The 24,716-nt window shown below is 45.5% G+C and overlaps 1 protein-coding gene across 2 annotated transcripts in view; it reads left to right on the top strand.

Moving 5' to 3' along the window:
* The window catches only part of KCNQ3 (potassium voltage-gated channel subfamily Q member 3), a 165,156-nt gene extending 141,531 nt beyond the window's left edge, over positions 1 to 23,625 (top strand). Inside the window, exons 4-16 of one of the 2 annotated variants that reach the window (XM_028736133.2) lie at positions 124 to 296; positions 1,285 to 1,437; positions 2,751 to 2,861; positions 3,780 to 3,875; positions 5,165 to 5,259; positions 5,934 to 5,957; positions 8,771 to 8,827; positions 16,768 to 16,955; positions 18,490 to 18,592; positions 19,163 to 19,294; positions 19,960 to 20,058; positions 21,574 to 21,658; positions 22,591 to 23,625. In XM_028736133.2, coding sequence (XP_028591966.2) covers positions 124 to 296; positions 1,285 to 1,437; positions 2,751 to 2,861; positions 3,780 to 3,875; positions 5,165 to 5,259; positions 5,934 to 5,957; positions 8,771 to 8,827; positions 16,768 to 16,955; positions 18,490 to 18,592; positions 19,163 to 19,294; positions 19,960 to 20,058; positions 21,574 to 21,658; positions 22,591 to 23,307 — 2,033 coding nt within the window. In that variant the 3' untranslated portion in view covers positions 23,308 to 23,625. The remainder of the gene's footprint in view (positions 1 to 123; positions 297 to 1,284; positions 1,438 to 2,750; positions 2,862 to 3,779; positions 3,876 to 5,164; positions 5,260 to 5,933; positions 5,958 to 8,770; positions 8,828 to 16,767; positions 16,956 to 18,489; positions 18,593 to 19,162; positions 19,295 to 19,959; positions 20,059 to 21,573; positions 21,659 to 22,590) is intronic. The other variant, XM_028736134.2, reaches the window with a different exon arrangement.
* Positions 23,626 to 24,716: the final 1,091 nt, after the last annotated feature.

Below are 24,716 nucleotides of genomic sequence, written 5' to 3' on the forward strand. Positions count from 1 at the left end.
GTACCTGTCTCGACTTGAGGTTCTTGTAAACTGCTCAAACCCTCCCATCTCTCTTTTTTAGGAGACAAGGCAGGTTTTCTTCCTTATCTGAGCAAGATCTTACTTTAATTTTTTGCTCCACAGATATCTTTGTACTGATCGCCTCTGTGCCGGTAGTGGCTGTTGGCAACCAGGGCAACGTCCTGGCCACGTCGCTGAGAAGCCTCCGTTTCCTTCAGATCCTGCGAATGTTGCGGATGGACAGAAGAGGAGGAACCTGGAAGCTCTTGGGCTCTGCCATTTGTGCACACAGCAAAGTAAGAAAGCACTGTGGGGCTGGAACAAAAAGGGCCTCAGACTATGAAGGCAGGGTCTGGGTCAGTTTATATGGGGAGAGGTGGTCTTTGAAGTATTGCGGTCCTGAGGCATTAAAGGCTGTTTCGGTCAAAACCAGCACTTTGAATTGGGCCCAGAAACTAATTGGCAGCCAGGCTGTCAGGGACCAGTTGACAGAGAAGGGGGGAAGAGACCGGAATCCTTTGAGAGCCGCCTCCTTTGATGGGCAGCTGCACTACGTCAGAGGGAGAGGAGGAGGAACTATCAGGAAACATGGAAACATGGAAAATGAGTGGGAGGGAGATCCAAAGGCTGCTATAGTAGAGAGAAAGGAGCAGCCTCCGGTGCTTAGGTTTACACATAAGGAGAGGAGGAAAGGGGGGGGGTCTCAGGAAGTTTCTCTGCTGGAGGGGGAACAGGCGTGAGCCACTTCCATCAACTGATAGTGACTGAGGCAGACATGCTTTCAAGAGCTCCGTACTGTACATAGTTTTGGACTTAATAAATCTTGTAAAGACACGCTAGAATCCCAGGCTCTTATCTCGGCAACCACCCACATATCACCCTGACACAGGCCATAATTGGTGTTATACGCTAGGACTGCCATATTTCAAAAAGTGAAAATCTGGACAGAAAAATTGTTTTTTCCCCCTGCAAAAATTGACATTTTTGGGAGCTATTTCTGAGGAAAATCGGCAAAAATGACACTGCCTACATGGGCTGCCATACGTCCAGATTTTCCCTGACATTTCGCCGATTTCTGCCCAGAAACTGCTTGTGGCTGCAGTATTCCGGATATGTCTGGGAAATTCCAGACATACGGCAACCCTATTATATGCTCAAACCATCTCGCCCTGGTGAGCAATAACTATTGGGTCTTCTGAACTAGGAACATCATGGTCTGAGGCCAAGACCTGGCCCAGTCAGGAACTTTGCTTTCTGTCTTACAGCAGTGCCTTTCCCTCTTAGGAACTCATCACTGCCTGGTACATCGGGTTCCTGACCCTTATCCTCTCCTCATTCCTGGTTTACCTGGTGGAGAAAGATGTGCCTGAAAAAAACGAGGAAGGGAAGGAAAAAAGGGAGTTTGAAACCTATGCCGATGCCCTTTGGTGGGGACTGGTCAGTATCCACAGGGGTTATGCTGACTGAGGTTGCTTTGGGGTGGTTCAACTGAATGTTCTGGGGTCCTTTAGCATTTTAATGCTAGCTGTTATTTAGCTTGGGTTGCATTGTAAAAAGGAAGGGAGGATGATGGAAGCTTGCAGCATCCAATTCCAGTCTCTTCAAACAGGGCTGGGAAACCTCTAACTTGCTGAGGGCCAGATCCCCTTGGAGTAACCTGTCGGGGGTCGCATGCTGACATTGGGTGGAATGAAAACCAGAGATGGGGAGATACATAAAATGAGGTTGGGGGATAGCTAGAGGCTACTTGTGCCACAGGTTGCCCACCTGTACCTTAAAAGAATCAAAAAGTGTTTCTTGCAATAACTTCCAGGTTCATTGAAAATGTTATTGCACATGCATGGGGGAAATGGTGGAGGCCGTCAAGTAAAGCCAATTCCAACTTGAAAAGATGCAGCAATGGAGGCCCCATTTAAAGCAGCATCATACCACTTTAAATAGTTGAAGATTCTCCCAAAGAATTCTGGGAACTGTAGTTAAGGGTGTTAGAATTCCTACTCCGCGATTGCAGTCATGGGATTGTTGTCTTTCACATGATGGTGTATGTTTTGATTCCACAGAGTGGGAAGTGACGGAGACAGGATGTTTGTGTTACGGTGTTCTGTGAAGTGGGACTATTGTCCTTTGTTCTTTTTCTCTTTGCAGTCTGATGCTAGAGAGAGAGGGAGCCATGCTGCAGTGCTCCGTGTGCGTTTATATGTAAATAAAGTAGATTAGCCAAAATGCTGAGTTGCTGAAGTCTGTCACGCAAGCTGCAAAGACTCTGTGGATCCCTAAGTGTGCCAATGTCTGTTGGCATCGGTCTCTGTGATGTTCAGGCTGAAGAAAGCTTTTGAAGCTCCTGAACGATTGACCAAGAGGGAGAGGACATGCCAGTCGGGCATGTGTTTCTGCCAGGAGTGTAGGATGAGCTCCTCACAAAGGGTTCTGAGGTTTGTTAGGAGACCCCTTCCAGAGTCACAGTTCCTAGAGTGGTTTAACATTCAATCTTTCATCACAGGGAACTCTGAGAACTGTAGAGGGGAAACAGGGGTCTCAGAACAACTCTTGGCATCTTAACAAACTACAGTTCCCAGGATTCTTTGCTAGGGGGGCGGGGAGAAAGAGCCATGCCTGTTTAAATGATATGGCCTCAAACACAGGGTGTGTACGGGACTGAGGAGTGGCATTACGGAGTTGGAAAGTGCAAGAAATCATTGTCCTTGCCCATTTGTCTTTCTTACAGACTGTCCCAAACCTTCTCCCCACAGATTACGCTAGCAACCATCGGCTATGGCGACAAGACGCCCAAAACATGGGAGGGACGCCTCATAGCAGCAACATTCTCTCTCGTTGGAGTTTCCTTCTTTGCTCTTCCAGCTGTAAGTTCTGCCGGTGGACTTGTGAGAGAAGGCGTGGGGGAACAGGTTGGGAATGGAGCGGGTGACATCGCTCCTGGTGACCCTTAGAGGGGACTAGGTATTTCAAGTGTTCCAATCAAAGCCCCCATCCCACAAAAAAACCCACCCAATGCAGATATACACCTCATCCTCTCCCTTCCTCAGAAGAGGCTCTAGTTCCACCAATGGGGGCTCCTCTGCCTTCCGCCCCACACACCAGCCACCACTAGGGAGGAGCACCTCAACAGGTCTTTTGCATTTTTGGGGGTGGAGGGGGCAGGTCCATAAATAGCAACACCCTAGTGGTCCCGGGCGCTAAGGAAGTCAGATTAGCATCTACCAGAGCCAGGGCCTTCTCAACTCTGGCCTGGTGGAATGCTCTGTCTCATGAGACCAGGGCCCTGCAGGATCTGATTTCTTTCCACAGGGCCTGTAAGACAGAGTTGTTCTGCCTGGCCTTTGGCTTGGAGTCAATTTGATTCTCTTCCCCTCTTTCTTTTTTCTTTTCCTTTCTCCTCCTGCGATGAGGCTACATTTTAATATTTTAATGTTTCAATATTTTAATGTTGTATTTTAATTTTGTTTTTAAATTGTATTCATTCAGCTTATTTTTATTATTGCTTGTTAGCTTCCCTGAGCCCGGCCTTGGCTGGGGAGGGCGGGGTATAAATAAAAAAATGTTGTTGTTGTTGTTGTTGTTGTTGTAGCAAAGGCTTAAGCTTTGAGACACTGCCCTTAACTCCATCACCTCTCACTGCCCAGGACAATCTTGGTTCCAACTTCCCCACCATTTTCGAACCCCAGGGAGAAGCTGTCTCCCGTTTTGCCCTCGGTCTGACATTTCCATTTTCAACAGGATGATGATGACGATGATGATGATTTGCCCAACTTTGCTTTCAGGGCATTTTGGGTTCAGGACTCGCTCTGAAAGTGCAGGAGCAACACCGCCAGAAACATTTTGAGAAAAGAAGAAAGCCTGCAGCGGAACTCATACAGGTTGGGATTCATCGTGCCCTCTTTGAAACACACACAATTCACAGCTCTTTGAAAACTGCCCTCTTCCAGGTCTCATGGCAGAGAAGCCACAGAGGAGGGGTTGGCCTTTCACATATTTCTTTATGAAACTCTTCCAGCTTTAACGAGAAGAAAAGATCACTGTCTGGACTGAAAGTTCTCCAATGAGAACTTTTGGGGAAATTTGGGGAAGGGGGTATTTGGGGGGCAAAAGCGGGGTAGGAGTTGCCTTCCTTCTTTTGCACTTTTTGGGGTGGAGGGGGCAGGGACAAAGCTCACCAGTTCCCCTCTTGGAACCCAGTGGTCATGGGCTGGGTTTTTTTGTGGGGAGGGCAGGATTGCAGTGGTAGAGCATCTTCTTAGCATGCACAAATTCTTGGGTTCAGTGGCATGCACCCCGCCTGAAACCCTAGAAAGCCTCTGCCAACCAGTGTGAGCTAAATGGGCCAAGGGAGAGCTCCCTATATTCCTATGTTCTTACCAGAATGTCATGGAATGATAATATGTTGTGATCTACAGAGTTGGACAGATCCCTGTGCCTCTGTCTTACGTGCGGCCTAGGACCCATATATCTATGGGACCGCCTCTCCTGGTATGCCCCACGGAGGAATTTAAGGTCCAGAAATGACAACATTTTGGAGGTCCCAGGTCGCAAGGTGGTTAGGTTGGTCTCAACTAGGGCCAGGGCCTTTTCAGTACTGGCCCCGACTTGGTGGAACACTCTGTCACAAGAGACTAGGGCCCTGCGGTGCTTGACATCTTTCCGCAGGGCCTGCAAGACAGAGCTGTTCCACCTGGCCTTTGGTTTGGACTCAGTCTGATCCTTATGTTTCCCTCCCCTTATGGTCTCGATTTATTGGCTACTTTTAAAATGAGGCTGCATTTTAAATTGCATTTTGACCTGTATTTTAAATTGGTCCCCCCCCCCCCCATTATGTTTTTACTGTGATTTTATTGGTGTTAGCCGCCCTAAGCCCGGCTCTGGCTGGGGAGGGTGGGGTATAAATAAAATGTATTATTATTATTATCATTATTATTATTATTATTAGTGACCCTAAACAGTCCTAAAACCTCAGACTGCTTGGCTGGGTTGGGGCCATTCTGACAAGCCTTAGGAGGCCGGGCGAGGAACCATTCGCATCTTCCTTTCCTACCTATTTCCTGCACCCAAATCACCTCTTCACCCGTTGCATTTGCTTGGAGGCACAACATGCACCTCCGGTCATTCCCCTTCTTCTCCTAACCATGTTGCTCCTCTTGTGTCCCTTTAGGCTGCCTGGAGGTACTATGCTACTAATCCCAATAGGCTGGACCTCGTTGCCACTTGGAGGTTTTATGAATCAATCGTGTCATTCCCGTATTTCAGGCAAGTCTTCTGCTTTGAGACATCCTCCCAGATCAATCAGCACGGCCTGTTTCGTGGTTATGGAACAGGAGACCAGAGCGTTACAAAAGGGGCAGCTTTGTTGAGAGCAAACAGAGAAGATTGTGTACACTGCAATGTATGCATACCAGGGGCGGGGAACTTCCTGGCCCTTCCAGGCCTATCTGGCCCTTGGGAATCTTCCCAGGCCATGCCCCTTCCCCAGGCCACACCCTTGCAGACTGCTTTTGCCTGACTGCAATGCTTCCTTGAACTGTGATCTGCGATCATGACTGGAAGTGACTGTGTTCGCCTGGAAGGAGGGTGGAGAAATATGTGACGTGTGGGCACGTGTGAGGAAACCTCTGACTTTGGTTGAATTACAACTCCCATAATCCCTGGTCATCGGCCATGTTGGCTTGGGCTGATGGGAGTTGGAGTCCAACATCACCTGGAGAGGAACGAGGTTCCACATCCCCGTGATAAGGAAATGTTATCGCTTACCAATATGTCCCCTGAGAAGCACATGTAAGATTCTTATGGGTCAGGTGGCAGGATCAAAAGCATTTAGAAATGCCTTTGCATGGCTTGAAGCTAATGCTTGGCGTTTCCTGCTAAATTTAACAGCTACCTCCTTTCTCCTTGCTTTTCTCCCATTGCTTTCAATTCTCCAAAAGGAAAGAGCCAGTGGATGGGACCAGGTATGTAATCAATATCTTCAGCTTCCTATGGTCGTGCATTCATTTGTTGTATGCTCAAATGGAGGAACGCAAATCCAGTCCCGCTATTGTGACTTTTAACTGGTTTGTAATGGGCTAAGTAGGTTTGAGTAGTCTAAGTCTGTTTGTTTGTCCAGATGACAAAAAACGGACTGTCTGGGTAGCATAATCATGGATTAGCATTTGACCTGTTGTTGCAGTAATTATTTTAAGCAAAAGGGACATCAGTACCTTTGATCTGATAGCAGAACGGTCTTAATTTGCTACATGCACAGGCTTGAATGAATTGGCGCATACTAATAATTCTCAAAAAGAACAACAGCGTAATTGATTTATCGTTGTTTGTTGTGTTCATAGTGAGAAAAATTGATAAGCAAAAGAGAACAAATCAAAGCCGCCAATTGCAAACTCAGTTCTTCGAGTGCTGGCAAAACCGCACCACTCGTGCATGAGAACGAAGGCTTAGAGGAATCTTGAGTAAAGTAAATATGAATATTGAGGGGTGTGTGTGAGAAGCCTCAGCAGGATAGTGAGGTGAGGACCCTCCGAAAAGCTGCCCAGTCAGGATGGAGCAAGCTCAGTGGCGAAGTGTATTGTTGGGGTGGAGTAATAGGAAACCACTTCAGAGCGGGGGATAGAATGGAGAACCCTGAACAGACGCACTCCATACTGCAATATTCTGTTACATCTCCCACTTCTTTGTATCAATGTCAATAGTACCACATTTGTCTTCCAACCTTCCTGGGCAATACCATTTCAGATTCTAGGTGGAATCGCTCATTTAAATTCTCCCCAGACATAGCAAACTAGCACCTCAGGGCTAGACCTACTGAATTTCTTTCCAGATGCCCCTCGTACCTGTGGGACCGCCTCTTCTGGTATGTCCCACGGAGGACCTTACGGTCTTCAAACAAAAACATCCTGAAGGTCCCAGGCCACAGGGAGGTTAGGCTGGCCTCAACCAGAGCCAGGGCTTTTTCGGCCATGGCCCCGATCTGGTGGAACGCTCAGTCACAAGAGACTAGGGCCCTGTGGGACTTGACATCTTTCCACAGGGCCTGCAAGACAGAGCTGTTCCACCAGGCCTTTGGCCTGACCCCCTCCTTTGGCAATCCTCACAGAACCCTAGCCCAATGGTTGCCATTAATATGATTTGAGCTGATTTTATAATGAAATGATTTTAGAATGTTGTATATTTTACTGTTGTTAGCTGCTCTGAGCCCGGCTTCGGGCCCATAAAATTTTATTATTTATTATTATGTATTTATGGCCACTTTCATAAGCAGCATCAAGGACTGATTCTTAGATCATGATACAGCATAGCAGCTGTAATGCATGAGAGCGCTTACCAAGTGGACTAGCCCTTATGGGATGTGGAATGTTCATGTCACCTGTGCACATTTCTGGTCAAGGTGACGGTGACCTATATGGTAAGCAGCCCTAAATGTTATGGTACCATGACCGCATATCCATCCATTCCCACATTGGGTACAAAAAACAGCCCCTAGTGTGCTGTTTTTCATTCGTTTTTAGGTGTCTGACATGAACCTGTTTTCAAATGGGACCTGAGACAGTTTGCAATGATCTGCTTTAGTTCATGTAAGATGTAGTGGCAGAATGTTAAATAATAGATTCTTAGAAAACAAGCCAAACAAGCCATTCACTGCATCAACAGCATGTGGTTAGGTCCAAAGGTGTCCTTGCAGCAATAGAAAGAGTCCATCTGTTGTAGAAAGATTCTTTCCACAGGAGCAAGAAATTCCTTGGGTCCAACCCAAGTCTCCAAGCAGCAACCAGCTATGTCATGGCATGAGAAAGTGTTTTGAATGAGAACATGATGATCTGTGACGGGGATACATCTTGGCGCAGTCACATAGCCAGTTCTCAGCTGGGAAGGTATCTCAAATCATAGAATTGTGGAGTTCGAAGGGAGTCAGTATAGGGATCGATCCTGCAACCTTGGCATTATCAGCACCATGATCTAACCAATGGAGCTGTCCACATGTGAGCAATCATCGCCATATGGGACAGTTGCATATTCCTTCATTGCAAGGGGTTGGAGTGGATGAATTTCATGGTCTCTTCCAACCCTACAATTCTATGATTCTATGAGATCATATTCCAGAAGGATCATATGATCCAGCTCAGGGCTATTGGGCAGGCTCACCCTGTCTTTCTGTGCTCTGTTATGATGTTTCCATGCTGATGATGAATGAGAGAGATCATGGTTCAGAACCGTTGCTATGGCTTGTTATTTCAAATATCTCAGGAGGTATCTAGTTGCTCCAAAAGCACACCGTGACAAAACCTCTTCTGCTTGGGCAGTGAACCCTCCCTTCAGTCTGCTCTCCCCTTGCTCCCCAAAATCTGCTCCAGAGGGTTGTGTTGACCCCCCAGGACAGAGCTGGGGCACATGGGGAAAGGAGAAGTAGGGGAGGTTCCTCATGGGAACCGAAGTCTTTGAGGTAATGGGAGGCCTCTGCTGAACACAACCCAATGTCACAGCGCCTGATATTCTTAACGTTGCATCTCTTCCCAATATTTTGTGTATGTAATCTGTGTTCCTTTGTTCAATGAGGTGTGGGTTGCAAAAGGAGGATAGCAATATAGCAAGCAGCGGTGTAAGTGTAAAAATGTGATTATTTTTAGCCTTCCTTCCTGAGAAGAGAAACTGGGTCAGGGCTGAAGGACCAGACGCTCCAGTAATCCTGTTTCCATACTCATTTAATTAATTCCACGTAGATTCTCATAAGTGAACATTAACCACTCACAATGACATCTTTTTCACTTTGCAGTAATGTCATGTTTAGTAGGGAGGCTTTCTTTGGATCAAGCGTCACCAGAAAACTTAGGTACATGCATCTGAATAGCAACCAAATCTTTTTTATATACTGCATGCCGTTCTTGCCTGCGATATCTATCTCCTCCTTTATTTTAATTTTTGAATAGCCATTTTTACTACAGTAGTTTATCAAACCCAAAAGTGGAGAAGGGATGGAAGTCCAAGGGAGTTATCTAGCATGGAACATGCAAATTTCATTTTCAGCATAAATGTCTAATATGTACTATAAAGCAGAGATGAGGAAGCTTTTTTTTTTTACAGCTTGGGGGCCACATTTCATTTTGGACAACCGCCTGAGGGCCACATGCTGTGGTGGGCGGGGCCATGGGCAGAAAGTGGGCGGAGCAATGGAGTGTTACCTTTGTCACAGTACAGTGGTACCTCGGGTTACATACGCTTCAGGTTACAGACTCCGCTAACCCAGAAATAGTGCTTCAGGTTAAGAACTTTGCTTCAGGATGAGAACAGAAATCGTGCTCCGCCGGCGCAGCAGCAGCGGGAGGCCCCATTAGCTAAAGTGGTGCTTCAGGTTAAGAACAGTTTCAAGTTAAGAACGGACCTCCAGAACGAATTAAGTACTTAACCTGAGGTACCACTGTATCTTTCTTTGCTTCTTTTTTTAAAAAAAAACAATTTGTGCACACCGCTGAACTCCAGCCGTCTCTAACCAGTGTGCAAGAAATGCAATACAGAAGAGGAAAAGTTAGAACTGAAAAACCAGACTTCAATTAAAAGTGTTTGCTGGAATAATAATAATAATAATAAAACCAGTAGATGCCAGAAGTTCAACAGGGAGGGAACTTGTCCAATCCCAGGTGGAAGGGAGTTCCATAAAATTGGGCCAACAATACCGGACACACAGCTCCTGGTAGGTATGAGCCATGCATCCGAACCATGGGAGAGCAGGGTTCAAATCCCCACTCATCCATGAAGCCAGTCGCTCACTCTTAGGCTAACCTACCTTACAGGGTTGTTTTGAGGATAAATGGGGGAAAGGAGAACTATCTACACCACCTTGAGCTTCTTGAAGGAAAGGTGGAATATTAATTAATTAATTCATTAAATGGGGAAGGGGTGATGTGAAGCCCAGAAGGTGCTCCCACCCCCCAGATTATTGCACCCCCAGGAGACGCAAGGTGTAGCACAACACACACAGGCAATCTGGCCTCACTCCCTACTGCTAGGGCAGCTCACAAGTAAGAGATTTCCCTTCCTGTGTTGCTCTTGAAGGCATTAGATTCTCTGGGAGAGAAGGAATCCCCTCGTCTCCTTCTCCTCCAGCCTGCAACTTCTAGCGCAGAGAAGGAGGTGATGAGCTGGCCGGTTTCATCTCTCTCTTGCCCAACCCAGATTGCATTATGAACTGCAGGACAACACTCTCTTTCCTTACCTTCAGAATAATGGTGGGACTTCAGGTTGAGCAAACCTGGAAGAAAACTGGATTCTGTTGTAGAACATCAACTGCCATTGAGGAATTGGGAAATTTTGAAGGAGTGCCCATGATGGGAGGGGTTTGGAAGGAAGGATAGGATATATGATTTATTAATTATCCTTCCTCTTACTCACTTGAGGAAGATTAGAGTCTAGTTTAGCAGATATTGAAATGTACAAGTGTCGATGTATCCTCTTTTCCCTGTCTCCTGCTCATTAATAATACTAATACTAATACTAATACTAATAATAATTTATTATTTATACCCCACCCACTCTGGGCAGCTTCCAACAATATATTAAAATACAGTTATGCATCAATCATTAAAAGTTTCCCTAAACAGGGCTGCCTTCAGATGTCTTCTAAAAGTCTGGTAGTTGTTCTCTTTGACATCTGGTGGGAGGGCGTTCCACAGGGTGGGTGCCACTACCGAGAAGGCCCTCTACCTGGTTCCCTGTAACTTGGCTTGTCACAGTGAGGGAACCACCAGAAGGCCCTTGGCCTTAGCAGAAAGGGTTGTGGCTCAATGGTAGAGTGCTTGCCTTGCATGCAGAAGCCCCAGGTTCTGTTCTTGACAGGCAATGTCTGAAATTCTGGACCAGCTACTGCTGGTTGTCACAGAACAGGGATGGGAACCTGCAGCCCTCCAGACGTTGCTGGACTTCAACACACATGCCCAACACTACTAAACCTTAGGTTACGTTACTAGGACTTCAACGCACATCAGCCCCAACCAGAATGGCCTAAGGGTCTTGAGTGATGAGAATTGTCTTCCCACAGCATTGTGAAGGCCATAGGTTCTCCATCCTTGATGCAGATAATACTGAGCTAGAGGGACTGATGCTACTTCAGCTTCTTAGGTTCCTTTACTTACCCTTTCCTTAGTTCCCTCTGCTGCCTCCATCTCTTTTCTTAGCCTCCCTGGATTCCCTTTTCTCCCTTTAGATACAAGTCTTAATACACTGGAGGTAATTTTTGGAGTCCACCAGAAGCTGATGTAACATAGGCATTTCATGAGAAAGCCTTGTGGGTGCCAACCCAATTTGCAAATTTTAAGTGGAATGGGCTTCTCCTTGATTTCTTTCCTGGGTAGTGTTTGCAGATCTGCCAAATTCAGTCCATTGTCTTCTGCCTCTCAGTTTTCCATTGTCACCTCTTCCACCCTTTCCAGCAGAGCAGGCAAACAGACCTTCAGATGTTGAGTTGTCTTACTTTGAGGCATGGTTTCTTTGGAGTCAGGGATGCAGATGTTGTTGGACTACAACTCCCATCATGCTTCACCATTGGCCATGCCATCTGAGGTTGGTGGGAGCTGGGGTTAAAAAGCGTCAGGGGGCCACAAGTTCCCCACACTTGCCTTAGAGGTTGTCCTGGGCTTCCAGAACATTGTGTAAGTCTTACGTGTTTTTGATATCACTACCAAACAATACGCAGCTTGGTAGAGCTGTATTCAGCCATGTTGATACATACATCTTTCTAATGTAGTAAAAATCAGAGCAAGCATGGTTGTCTTGTGTTTCCAGTGTTAAGGCTGCAAAATCTAAGAATATAACTGCTATATTTTTGTTCAGTTTTATTGGTCTTTTCCCCCTCCTCCTGCAAAAAAAAAAAAAAAGGCTGATAAATGGAGGAAGAGGCATGCTTTGCTCTGCCATTTGTTATTTAATTATTTGGTTATGAACTGCAGAATCAGACAATGAATAGGGGGGTGTCTGGTTTGCATGCTGAGAAGGAATTGCATTCAGCTGTTGCATGAGCGGTTCCAAAGGCTTATTCAAGTTCCGTTCTGCTTACACACTGGAGGAAAAAGTTTGACCTCCACTATCCTTCCCATTAACTTTCAGATATTCAATAATATTCAAATGCTTTGTGGAGAAGCTTCCGTTGAAGACCTGGCAATGTTTATTCTAAAGAACTGTATTAAGTAAAGGCTGGATCATGGCTTGTCATTATGAGAGGAAGTCTGCCCAACCCTTCGGCTAACTTGCACGCCCTCCTTTGTGCACATGAGATTCTGCTTTCACTTTGAAACTGCCACAGTTCCTTGTTATGTCCAAACTCTGGAAACTGTGGTATGTTTTAATTGAAACAAACGTATTTTGAAACAAACGAGGATATCAAACTATAGTTTGATAACTTGTTCTGCTGCATTTGGACATCATTCTACTTGTTCTATTTTCACCTGGTCCCTGTATAGATAGCTGATAGATAGATAGATAGATTAGATAGATAGATAGATAGATAGATAGATAGATAGATAGATAGATAGATAAACTTTATTCGCATTAGCCAACAGCCATAGCAACATAAAACAAACAATATATACAATTAAAAAGACAACAATGGGTAAAAAGGACAATCAAATGACCAAGATTATCCCTGTATTTACAACTGTTTTCATTTTCTCTGGGTTAATCTGTTCACAGTTTATCAAGCCTGAATATCTATTAGCATGCATTGACTGGTTGTTCCTACATAAGATAACTAATTCTGTTTAGGCCAGTTCTTCTCAGAATAAGACCCCCCGACTCTGGCTCTATTCTCTTCCTCTTTGAGTTGGCCTGGAGGTCCTGGTCTAGTATTGTCTTTTTATCTTATCCATAGAGTCTCTATCTCATTCAGATTTAACCATCCATCAATACTTCTACAGCTAAGTATTTTTATCACCTGCATTTACATTTGCTGTTCAAGCTGTGTTCAAGTTCAAGGGTGGTTTACATGAAAGTGTGGCATGGATATAAGCTTATATGGCTGGAGGAACACCCAGCCCAATGTGGGTTGAGGTCAGAACATAGTTAAGTGACCACAGTTAAAACAAACCACAGTTCCATGTGTAAATGTGTAACAGGGAACTGTAGAAAGTTCAAAAATGAAAGTGGAAACCCAGTTCCCTCCTGTACACTAAGGACAAGGGTGTTACTGTACATGACATGGTCATTCATGTCATCATAAATGAGTGTTTGCCATTACATCTGATTCTGGCTGCTGTACAAGAGATGATCTAGTGGAGGGGTAGTCAATGTGTTGCCCTCTCGATGCCGCAGGACTACAGCTCCCATCATCCCTGACCATCGGCCATGTTGGCCAGGGCTGATGGGAGTTGGAGTCCAACAACGTCTGCGGGCACCATGATGGCTACTCCTGATCTCATATAATGGCTAAGAGCAGTACAGGCATTGCGGTGAGCACAGGGTCAATGCTAAAAAATTGAGCTCATCTTTAGTATTGTGTGGCAAAACATGCCCATGGCCTGGTGACACTGTGCTCTTCATTTCACTGTCCCCTGCCCTGCATCATTTTTGTGCACACTCTGCTCTCCGGGGATAATACTAGCATTATTAGGGATAATGATATTGTGCCATTTTACAGGATTGCTCTATAGTTTACCGGAAATGACCTAGGGGTTGGGTTTTGATGGCAACTAGGCAGCCGTCTAGGGCACAGACCTCAAAGGGGTGCAGTCCAGACCTTTGAGGGGCACAGTTTTATACAGTTTCTTTTAAAAAATATACATTCCTCATAATATTTTACTTTTATTTTATATTTTGAAGGATTTTATCATTTCTACAAGACATCTGTTTTTGAAAATTGAATTTAGTGTATGTTTTGGGGGGAGGTGCAAGTATTTAACCTTACCTAGGATGCAAAATAGCTTTGCCTGGGCCACAAAACAGCCTGGTGCCAGCACTGGGGATATTCCAAGTGCAATATCATTGCCAAGTATTGTTGTCATTATTATTGAAATATCTGAAATTGTTACTGCAGACCATGCTTTATGCGTGCCTACAATTGATTATCTGTCTATTTAGGATCTGGGGCATCTAGGACTGAAACACCTCAGAACTGGCACATCCACACAGTTTATTTGAATGGAGTTGTGTGAATCGATGTCTCTTCTCTGCATTTGCTCTGCACCATTCATATATTGCTGATTTTCTTCCATTGGCTTCCTGACATGATGGAGCAACTATATTGTTCAAAACCCTATTTTGTTCGTGCATTATGTTTTCTACCTTTTGGGGGCAGACTGTTGCACATATTCCCTTTTTTCCAATTCCTACCTGGTCCGCGGTGAACTGAGTTGCCTTGAACATGTCTAAGACCCATGATTGATTCCTGTGTCATCACACATTTGCCCAATTGTAAAAACCTTGTTTGCAGTAAAACATGGTGGAATTAGAGTCCGTAATGTGACGGGCCGATTTGGACTCCATGTACATCATCCATTTGCACAGTGATCGCGAGAGAGGGCCACATAATCCCCAAGAGCCAAAATTATTGGCTTGACGTCCGAATTAACAATTCCAAATCCAGTACAGTGGTTGTATGAGCCTAAAACAGGATGAATGCTCTGAATCATAGCTTGTGTGTTTATGGTGGAACCACAGGGTCTGCTGGAGCTGAACCAATTTCAGTAAACCTCCCAAGTTGCCTTCTAGAATCCCATGCAGATTATTACCAGATCTTGCAGTGGGTATGTGGGAAAGGCAAGTACCGTCTTGAAATGTCCCTTATGCCACTCAAATGCTCTGTACCCGTTTGCAATACACCCCACTGCAAACAATTGTGGAGAATGACACACACTGGAAGCATTGGCCGCATGTGTGCAGAGACCTAATACGGCACATTTGGACTTATTGAAGCCCCTCGGATCCAACCACATACACAAATCTAGGCCCAGGACCAGCCCAAGACCTTTTGCTGCCCCAAAATGACTGGACTGGGGTCAAATTCTTGCCATGCACCTGAGGCAGTCGTATACCACTTAGTCATGCTTCCCCCCAAAGAACCCTGGGAACTAGCCTGCTAAAGGTGCTGGGAATTGCAGCTCCATTGAGGGGTAAGCTACAGTTCCCAGGATTCTTTGGGGGAAGCCATGACAAAGTGGTATAGGAATGCTTTAAATGTGGGTGTGACCTGCTTCATTGAATACAGTGGTACCTCAGGTTACAGACACTTCAGGTTACAGACTCCGCTAACCCAGAAATAGTACCTCAGGTTAAGAACTTTGCTTCAGGATGAGAACAGAAATCGTGCAGCGGCAGCAGCGGGAGGCCCCATTAGCTAAAGTGGTACCTCAGTTAAGAACAGTTTCAGGTTAAGAACGGACCTCCAGAATGAATTAACTTCTTAACCTGAGGTACCACTGTACTGGTGATGGAGGAATGTCATCTACAGAGTCAGCAGGCTGGTTTAGGGGGCCTTGTAGGCAGGGGCAGAGGAAGGGTGTGTGGTGGGTGCCAGCCACCTCGGGCGTCACCACTGATGGGGGTGACAAAATGTTGTGCGACACTCACCACAGGGCCTACAGCACACCTGAGCCACATGTCTCTCCTGGGAGAGATGCAGTGGCTTGGGCGTGCGCAGGTTCCACGCTGCCCAAATGGTCCACACACTGTCTCCCCCCCAGCTGTAGGGCGGCTGAGTGGGAGGAGGCAGGCAGACTCTGGAGGTCCTGCAGTGTGCCCCGCCCCTATGGGCAGCTCACCCCGCCCTCTCCCCTATGTCCAGCTCACTTTGACCCTGGGCGTGCTGCCTCAGGCGCCCGAGCAGCTTCCTCCGCCACTGCTTGTAGGACACAACTCTGTCCCCCCACAGAGGGGAATGGGAGAGACAGCCAAGGGCTACTGCTGCTTCACAACACTTGCCATCTCAGGCTGTCTCCTCACTTGACCTAATGGCAGGGCTGGCCTTATCTACAACTGAGATGGCCATTTTCCAGCCTATGTTGTCCAATACTGGTGATGTCTCAAGTACCTTCCAGAATGGACAGAATATTCTGCTCTGTTGGCCAGGCTCCTAGTATTTATACCAGGCCTCCTAGTTAACCCAGAAGCTTCAACCCATCAAAGAAAAACACCCCTCTTCCCTCTCTTCTGCATCCAAAGGAGGCTCCCAGATTTTTGGACTAGTCAGCTAAGTCAGCTTCAGCTGATGCAGTTTTCAGTTCCATCCCAGAAGCACCGAGTTTTGAGAACAATTGCTGCTTTGTCCAGAAGTTACACATTCCACTGCAATTTACAGTTGGCTCACCATTCAACAGCATCCCCCACTGCTCGTGCATTTTGATTGACAAACTGGGATTTTGTCCTTCCCGCAGCATTCTTTGGAAGTGCCTTCCCACTGCCACACGGGGGTGCTGAGTGACTGAATTTGTTAATGTTGGTGGACTGGAATCACATTATGTATGGCAGATGAAAGCTTCCAACTGGTGGATTCATTTAACCCTGGTGGGGTAACCTAGTGGGATTGCTTAGCAAATCAAGTATCATTGTTTGCAGGAATGTGTTAAATTCTTCAGTAGGGTGAGTGTGATGTTGGGTGGTCCATTGATGGCATTTTATTTGAAGACCTATGAAAACATTGATCTGTGGGTTTGTACAGTCAGCTTCCATGTGGTCCTTAATAGTATCCTTCATGCATATGTTTGCTTGGGATAAAGTGCATTAGAAGCACCTTGAAATGTAGGTCTGTGTGAGAGTGAGGGGGAAAATGATCCCTTTTCCTTATTTTTTTAGCCAAAAGCTGGGTCTCTTGGATCGGGTTCGTGGTACCAATACTAAAGGAAAGCTATTTACCCCTCTGAATGTAGATGCAATTGAAGAAAGTCCTTCTAAAGAACCTAAGACTGTTGCCTTGAATAATAGGGAGCGTTTTCGCACTGCATTCCGAATGAAAGCTTATGCATTCTGGCAAAGCTCCGAAGGTAAAAGGTTCACATTGATTTCTGTTTTAATTTTCCCGGGCTATTTCACCGATCACTCTCTCCGTTTTCTGAGTCCCTTTGGCTGGAGTTGAAATTGAATGTTGCACAAATGTATAATCTGGCAAAGCTCTGAATTTTCGGTTGAGTCTCTCTCTCTCTCTCTCTCTCTCTCTCTCTCTCTCTCTCTCTCTCTCACACACACACACACACACACACACCCTTCTCAATTTTAAATTAGGAGGACATTTTCAAAACAGCAAAATCTTACTTCTTGCTGTCCAAACAAAGTTCGATCACGATCATCGTTTGTTTGCTTATTATCACTTTGTTGAATATTTAGATCTTGGAATGAAATTTGGTGCACACATTCGGGACACGATTCTGTTATTTCAGGTTTTAAAAACTAGTTTGACCCACACAACTATTTTAAAGTGGCGGGGGGGGGGTGAACTATGAGAAAACACACCTCACAAAACAGTACCTTCCTTGACTCTTAAGACATTGCAGTAAAAGGTGGTGTGTTCATTTATGAACTTTCACATTTTTCAGGGAATCCATAGCTCAAATCACACACACATTTTCAAGAGTGTCAGGAAAGGCGTACACGACACTGTTCAATATTTGCCCTGAAGACAGAGAAAAAGAAATGAGAAGTAATGTGCACATTCAGGTCAACCCGCCCCCCTGTATTTTGGAGTAGTAGTGGCCAACATCAATTCTGCCTTGTGAATTTGGTACACATATGGTTTGGCCCTTGAGGTGTTTTCTTTTGCTCCCAGGTTAAGTCATGTAAATACTGCCAGGTAATACGAAGAATGTTAATGTGTGTCAGAAATCCTTCTCAACCACACATTAGGTTGTGTCCTCAGGGCTATCAGGTTGTTGTTTTTATTTTCATTAGGTATTTTGTGGTTTTATATCTTGATTTTATTATATGAACCGCCCTAAGCCCCCTGTGTACAGGGCGGTATATAAATCCAATAAACAACAACAACAACAACAACAACAACAACAACAACAACTTAATGGGGACTAATACTTTAAGCATGGTTTTATTCAGGCAACACAGCTAATTAACAAGTGTCAAAAGAGTAGGGTTTTGTTTTGTTTTAGCTAAAGAAGAATGCATGGTGAACTGTTAATTTCAAGAGAACTAGTTTCTGACTTCTACATTGTTGGCCTGTATAACATTTGGGAGCCACGGTTTTGATGGGTGGTAACTATGGGTTTGCACAAAGACTTCCACTTGTACAAAGGAATATCATCTTCCTCTCCTCCTGTGGGCACCCCAGATCTGGTCTGGTCTGGGGGTTCCACCAGTCCTCCGAAGCATATTTTTTGGATAGGGGAGCATGGGGAGAGAATAATGGAATTTTCCATTGTGCGTGCAGAAGTCTTGTGCTACTGGGACATTTTCAATGGATACAACCCAATAATACGAGAATTTAGCTGGTACTGTAGGAGCAGCTCCACTTTGCTCTGAACTCTTCTGCATCTGCCCTTCCTTCATGTGGATTCTTCACTCACCTTTTAGATGCTGGAACTGGGGATCCTCTGGCAGAAGACAGAGGGTACAGCAATGAACTCCTCATTGAAGACATGATCCCCACGCTGAAAGTGGTCATCCGAGCTGTCAGGTAAAGTCTGTGCTTGTTGTCCTCTTTTTGCCTCAGTTTAAAATATGGGCCCCTGTAAACCCGACCTTTGAGATGACTGCAACTAGGGGAAAACTTAGTTTTTCTCGTTTTCCCAATCTCAAGGTGCATTTAGAGCTGGCGAAAAGCATTGCAAAATTCATTGAAGTGCAAATCTCAGTGAGTGGCTGTGTTTCGGTTTGCAAGTTGTTTTGGGAAGTGCTGCTTCACCTTAGTTTTTTGTTTAGAATAACAGCACTATTTTTTAATAACGGCATTATGAAATTGACAGTTTTATTTCCAATTGTAGCTAGTTAGAGCAACCCGGTAGCTAGTTAGAGCAGATGTTATTAGCTATACCTCCTGCTATGTATGCCAATTGGTCATGTTGAGTGGGGCTGATGGGCACTGGAGGTGAGCCAGCGTGGCAAAGGCTGAACTATGGTTAGCGCAGCAGGCTAATAAGCAAGGCTGATATTTAAACACAGATACATATGCAATCCCTTCCTCTATGAGAATGGCGGGAATTAGCCAAGGGAAACCCCAGCGATAAACATTCTCTCCTTGTACCAGAATACTACAGTTCCGCCTCTATAAGAAGCGATTCAAGGAGACCTTGAGGCCTTATGATGTAAAGGATGTGATAGAGCAATATTCAGCAGGACACCTTGACATGCTTACCAGGATCAAATACCTTCAAGCGAGGTAAGTGGCTCTGCTGCCAGCAGTGTGCTAAAGGTGTAAAGATGTTCAGCTGGCAAGGACTGGCCCAGAATTTCACAGTATGGATTAGAAGACTCTTTGGGGTTGCCAACCCATGCACTAGTGACGGCTGTAGGAGATATTCAGAAGTTACCACTTTGTACAGAAACCCTGCCCACATTTTGGAAGGTGCTTAAACTCACATGTCCTCTGTCTGGCAAGGGAGGAAGGCAGAGGTAGATGCACATAAATTCCCACATACATCATGTCACCATGCAGTAAAGAAACTAAAGTTGAGATACTGACAGGAATATTATCGGAGAAACCATAAGCTTGTTAATGTCTGTAAAATAAACTTGTTGGGTTTTTTTTGTTCACTTTTAACAACTGTCTGGACACAGTGTTTTACCAGAGAGTAACTGGTTGGTGGCAGCGGGGAAGCGAGCACAGTGGTGGTATAGGGTAGGGATCAATAGACCGTTAAACCTCTGGGGACCCTGTGTGATCCCCCCTCAAAAAAAAACCCATAACCAAATGGGAGCTAAAACTATTGATGTATTTGGAAGATTTATAGCACACCTTTTGATCCTAGAATGTAACTGGGGCCGCGGGCCAACAATTAACGAATCACACCTGTTTCATTATGTCCTCTTATTGTCTTCTTTCAGAATAGATATGATTTTTGCACCTGGACCTCCGTCCACTCCCAAGCATAAGAAATCCCAGAAAGGAGGAGCCTTCCCTTACCCTTTGCAGCAGTCTCCAAGGTGAAATTCCTCTTGTGCACAGCTTGTTGAGAATAGATGACTGTCCAACAACACCTAGAGAGCCAGTGTTGTCCATCCATCCCTGCTGTGTTGTTGTTGTTGTTGTTTAGTCGTTTAGTCGTGTCCGACTCTTCGTGACCCCATGGACCAGAGCACGCCAGGCACTCCTGTCCTCCACTACCTCCCGCAGTTTGGTCAGACTCATGCTGGTAACCTCGAAAACACTATCCAACCATCTCGTCCTCTGTCGCCCCCTTCTCCTTGTGCCCTCCATCTTTCCCAACATCAGTGTCTTCTCCAGGGAGTCTTCTCTTCTCATGAGGTGGCCAAAGTACTGGAGCCTCAGCTTCACGATCTGTCCTTCCAGTGAGCACTCAGGGCTGATTTCCTTAAGAATGGATGCGTTTGATCTTCTTGCAGTCCATGGGACTCTCAAGAGTCTCCTCCAGCACCATAATTCAAAAGCATCAATTCTTCGGCGATCAGCCTTCTTTATGGTCCAGCTCTCACTTCCATACATCACTACTGGGAAAACCATGGCTTTAAATTTTACAAAAACCACAACCACCAAAACTCTTAAGTGAACCCTAGCAAAACCTGACCATTTCTGGAGCTGGAGGCGGCAAAAGAGGGAGATCCCCGGCCGCGCCCCCATTAAATAGGTCAGGCCATGCCCCCAGAGCCAGCCGATTGGCTGGCCAGGGGGTGATGTGGCTGGGGATTCCCCCAATCACGCGGGGGCTGGGAGCGTGAAGCCGGCAACCCCACCTCCTCTGGAAGGCGGAAGTGAAAGAATGTTTGCACATCCTTAGAAAGACACAACAGACTTACGAACTATTAACAGAGGCTGATTGAAAGGGGATAGGCAAAGCTAGAACAGTAAGTCGTACAGAGGTGCATTGATCAGCCTCATTTATGTATGGGCCTTTTGGTTCACAGGAGCACTTCATTATATAACATCTTGTAGCACCTTCATCATTCTATCATAGTGCCTCCTGCCACACTATTTGGGAATCATTGAGTTGGCCATTCTGTGCTTCTTCAAAGGAGGACATGGTAAGCATTAGTTGGGCATGAGGGATGCACACAACATCTCGGCAGCCTCAGCACCCCTCAGTCCAAAAACCACATTCAACTCATTCAGGTTTCTGTGCTGCTCTTGCTCTGGGGCCAAGGAAGCACCTACAGAATGCACTGTCAAGCAGATCAGTTGTCATAGCACCACGGACAGCTCCTGCTGAGCAGCATGCTCTGATGGGGTCTTGGAGCCTTTTGACTCCAGTCCTTCTCTCCTATGTTCTGCCTCCTTTGTTGGAGAACCTCAGGTGCTTAAAGGGCCAATCCCCTGGCCTGGAGAAGGCCACTTCTCCTTCATCCAATGGCCTTCCACCATGCCACATAAGACTGGTGAGGTAGTGTGGGAGGCACTTAATTCCTTGGGCCCAGAAGAAGTGGAAATATGAGTGAAAACAACAGCAAACGTTTTGCCTAAACTAGAGCCTTCTTTGCTTTTAGGAATGATCCGTATGTAGCCAAAGCATCGACAGTAGATCCTGAAGACCAAAGTATGATGGGCAAATTTGTCAGAGTTGAAAGACAGGTAAGGAATTCTCAGCTCTTCCCAAGTCTTCCCTATAACATCCACTTATAACATATAACATGCCTATAGCAATATATATATGTGTAACATGGCTATAATGATGAGATTTTGTATATATCTTTTGTACTGGTGACCATCTTTTTTGCTACAGTTGGCTGCAGAAGATGTGGAAAGGCTTAGGTGGAGACTCCAGACTTCCTTGAAGTTCGTGTTGAGTTTGCATCTGGCCTCAGTGATGCACTGCTTTCCAGATGCGCTGTTGGTCCAGCACTCGAAAACAAAAATTGCTTCCCTCTGCCATACACGAAATACCATCCTCCTGATTGAACATGCTTACAGATTCCAAATGGCTAAAGCGAGCTATTGATAAGGGGACATGTAAACAAGCTCTTGGTACAAACTTGCTCCAAGAGAAGATGTAGAAACGTAGGTGAAAGCTCCTCTCTCCATCACAGCCTAACATGAAAACTCTGGGGGAAAGGGCTTATCTTCTGTGGTGGAGTACATGTTTTAGCTTATTCTGTGAAATCTTCCTGTTCAAAACTATAGAGAGCGGCTTCAAGTCAGTGTAGACTATGGCTAGTCTGGCCCTGTAGATCAAGTGTGGGGAATTACAACTCCTATCATCTCTGGTCATTGGCCATGCTTGCTGGCACTGATGAGAGTTGTAGTTGAGCAAGATCTGGGTGGCCAATGGTTCCCCACCCCTGGTCTAGAAGTTGCTGGACTACAACTCCCATCACCCCTGACTGTTGGCCATGCTGACTGAGGCTGCTGGGAATTGGAGTTCCAACAAAATCTGCAGGGTCACAGGTTTCCATGGTCCTTGGTGGAGACCATGATGAGCTAGAAAGAACAATGGTTCCTTGCCGCATGTGATTGGACGGCCAATTGCTCATTGTCCTCCAGTCTGATGGGCTCTTCTCTTTCAGGTCCACGACATGGGGAAGAAATTGGATTTTTTGGTCGATATGCACATGCAGCATATGGAGCATCTCCAAGTCCAAGTGTGCCCTTCAAAAGAAACTGTGTCCGCAGCAGAGGATAACAGATATTCTGAACTGAAGTCCATCATTTACAAATATTCTGAGCCTTCTATTCATGAAATGCCTCCGAGTTTCCACCATGTACCGGTGAACAAAGTCCCCCCTTTCGGCTTCTCGACGCAGGGCTGCGACGTTGGCCCGCTCTCGTTGCCGTTGGGCGGTCAGAACTCCGGTAGGTGGCAGGCCATGCCCTTCTCAACTTCGTACGCTGAAAGGCCGACGGTTTTGCCTATACTCACCTTCATCGACCCCCATGTTTCCTACCGTTCCCCACCAGGAGACCCCCAGAGCCCCCACTCAGACAGAATCTCTTCCAGGCAGAAACATAGCCTGACGAGAGACAGCGACACTCCCTTATCCCTCCTCTCTGTCAACCACGAGGAACTCGAACGGTCGCCTAGCGGGTTCAGCATCTCCCAAGACAAGGACGACTTCCTTTTCGGGTCGAAAGGGGGCTCAAGCTGGATGAAGGAGAAGCGCTACTTGGCCGAGGGCGAAACGGACACGGATACTGACCCTTTTACCCCAAGTGGTTCCATGCCTCTTTCTTCGACAGGGGAGGGCTTCTCCGATTCAGTATGGACTCCGAGCAAGCCAGTTTAAAATTTATCCAGTGGGGGTGGGTTGGGGGTGGGGTTGGAGTCACTGGCTGGCTTCTTCTCATAATGTAAACATAAACTTTGTATATCTCACTATACACACCCAAAGCTTCCTAGCTCATAAACCAACACACACACACACACACACACACACACACACACATTTCACCAATGGCTGCAATGCATGCTGGTATTAGTGGTAGTCATCCTGCACCATTTCATACGGTCGGCTTAATGCGGTTTTCTTCATGCTGCCAAAACTAAGCGGTTTAGTTTTGAGCAATGGTTGTGCATGACTTTTCACTATAAATGGTACAGATAATTTCTTCTGTGATTTTAAATAACAAAAACAAAACAAAAACAACCCATAGCAAAAATGGATGTTCTTCGGTATACCGAGGGCCGGGTCAACTCTGGGCACAAAAAGATATCCTAACAGTGGCACATGCTACATTTTTGTAAGCAGAGCAAAACCAAACACTAGGTTACAGAGCAATGCCCTTTTCAATATATATATGTGTGTCTGTATGTCTGTGGAATATTCCACCCTCCCATCCTGTCTTTCTGTACGTCGGTTTTCCAGTTTGCCGGCATCACTGTAATTCATTCTGTTCATCCAAATTTCCTTTGCTATATCCTTTAACCCTGAGGGTCTTTTAGTCCAACCCCGTGCAATACAGGAATCAGAGCTAAAGAATGCCTGATGGATGTTTCCCCAACCTTTGTTTAAAAACCTCAAATGAAGGAGATCCCAGCAACTTCCGAAGGAGTCCTATATATGTATATATGAAATCATAGAGTGTAGGCACACTTTTCAATGAGAATTACATGTGCCCTAGCACTCTGGGTTGTGGCAGCCTTCCTATCATTTTGAGAGCATCCATCTCACTAAACTTGGTGGGTTTCTGACTCCTTAAATTCCATTAATTTAAACAGGATTTTTAAGTGACCAAGGCTGCATTCACGTGGCACTTTATTCCATTTTCTTTTAAAAAAAATTAATATATATTTTAATTAAATTTCCAATTTTTTTTTGCAAATTGACTTCAAATTAAATATTGACATTGTTCACGTATGGACTTCTCACCCACACCTCCAAAATATATTTATCCAAACCTTTCCCCCCCTGCATTATCTATCAAACCCTTATCTACTACAGAAATCCCTCTAATACAATTACTTCATCATTTTTATTCCGCTGCTCCAATCTCAAATCCTGCCTGCGAGTTCATTTGCAGTATTGTTTTTTCCAAATGATCCCCCAAAGACCTCCATTCTCCTATTTAAAAAAATCCATCATTTTGATCTCTTAATATTGCTGTCAGCTTTGCCGTTACCTCATATAGTCCATTACTTTTTAAAGCCATTCCTCCTTCGTTGGAAATGCCTCTTCTTTCCATTTTTGTGCATATA

Source organism: Podarcis muralis, chromosome 8 (genome assembly GCF_964188315.1).
Source record: "Podarcis muralis chromosome 8, rPodMur119.hap1.1, whole genome shotgun sequence".
NCBI classification, from domain to species: Eukaryota; Metazoa; Chordata; class Lepidosauria; order Squamata; family Lacertidae; genus Podarcis; species Podarcis muralis.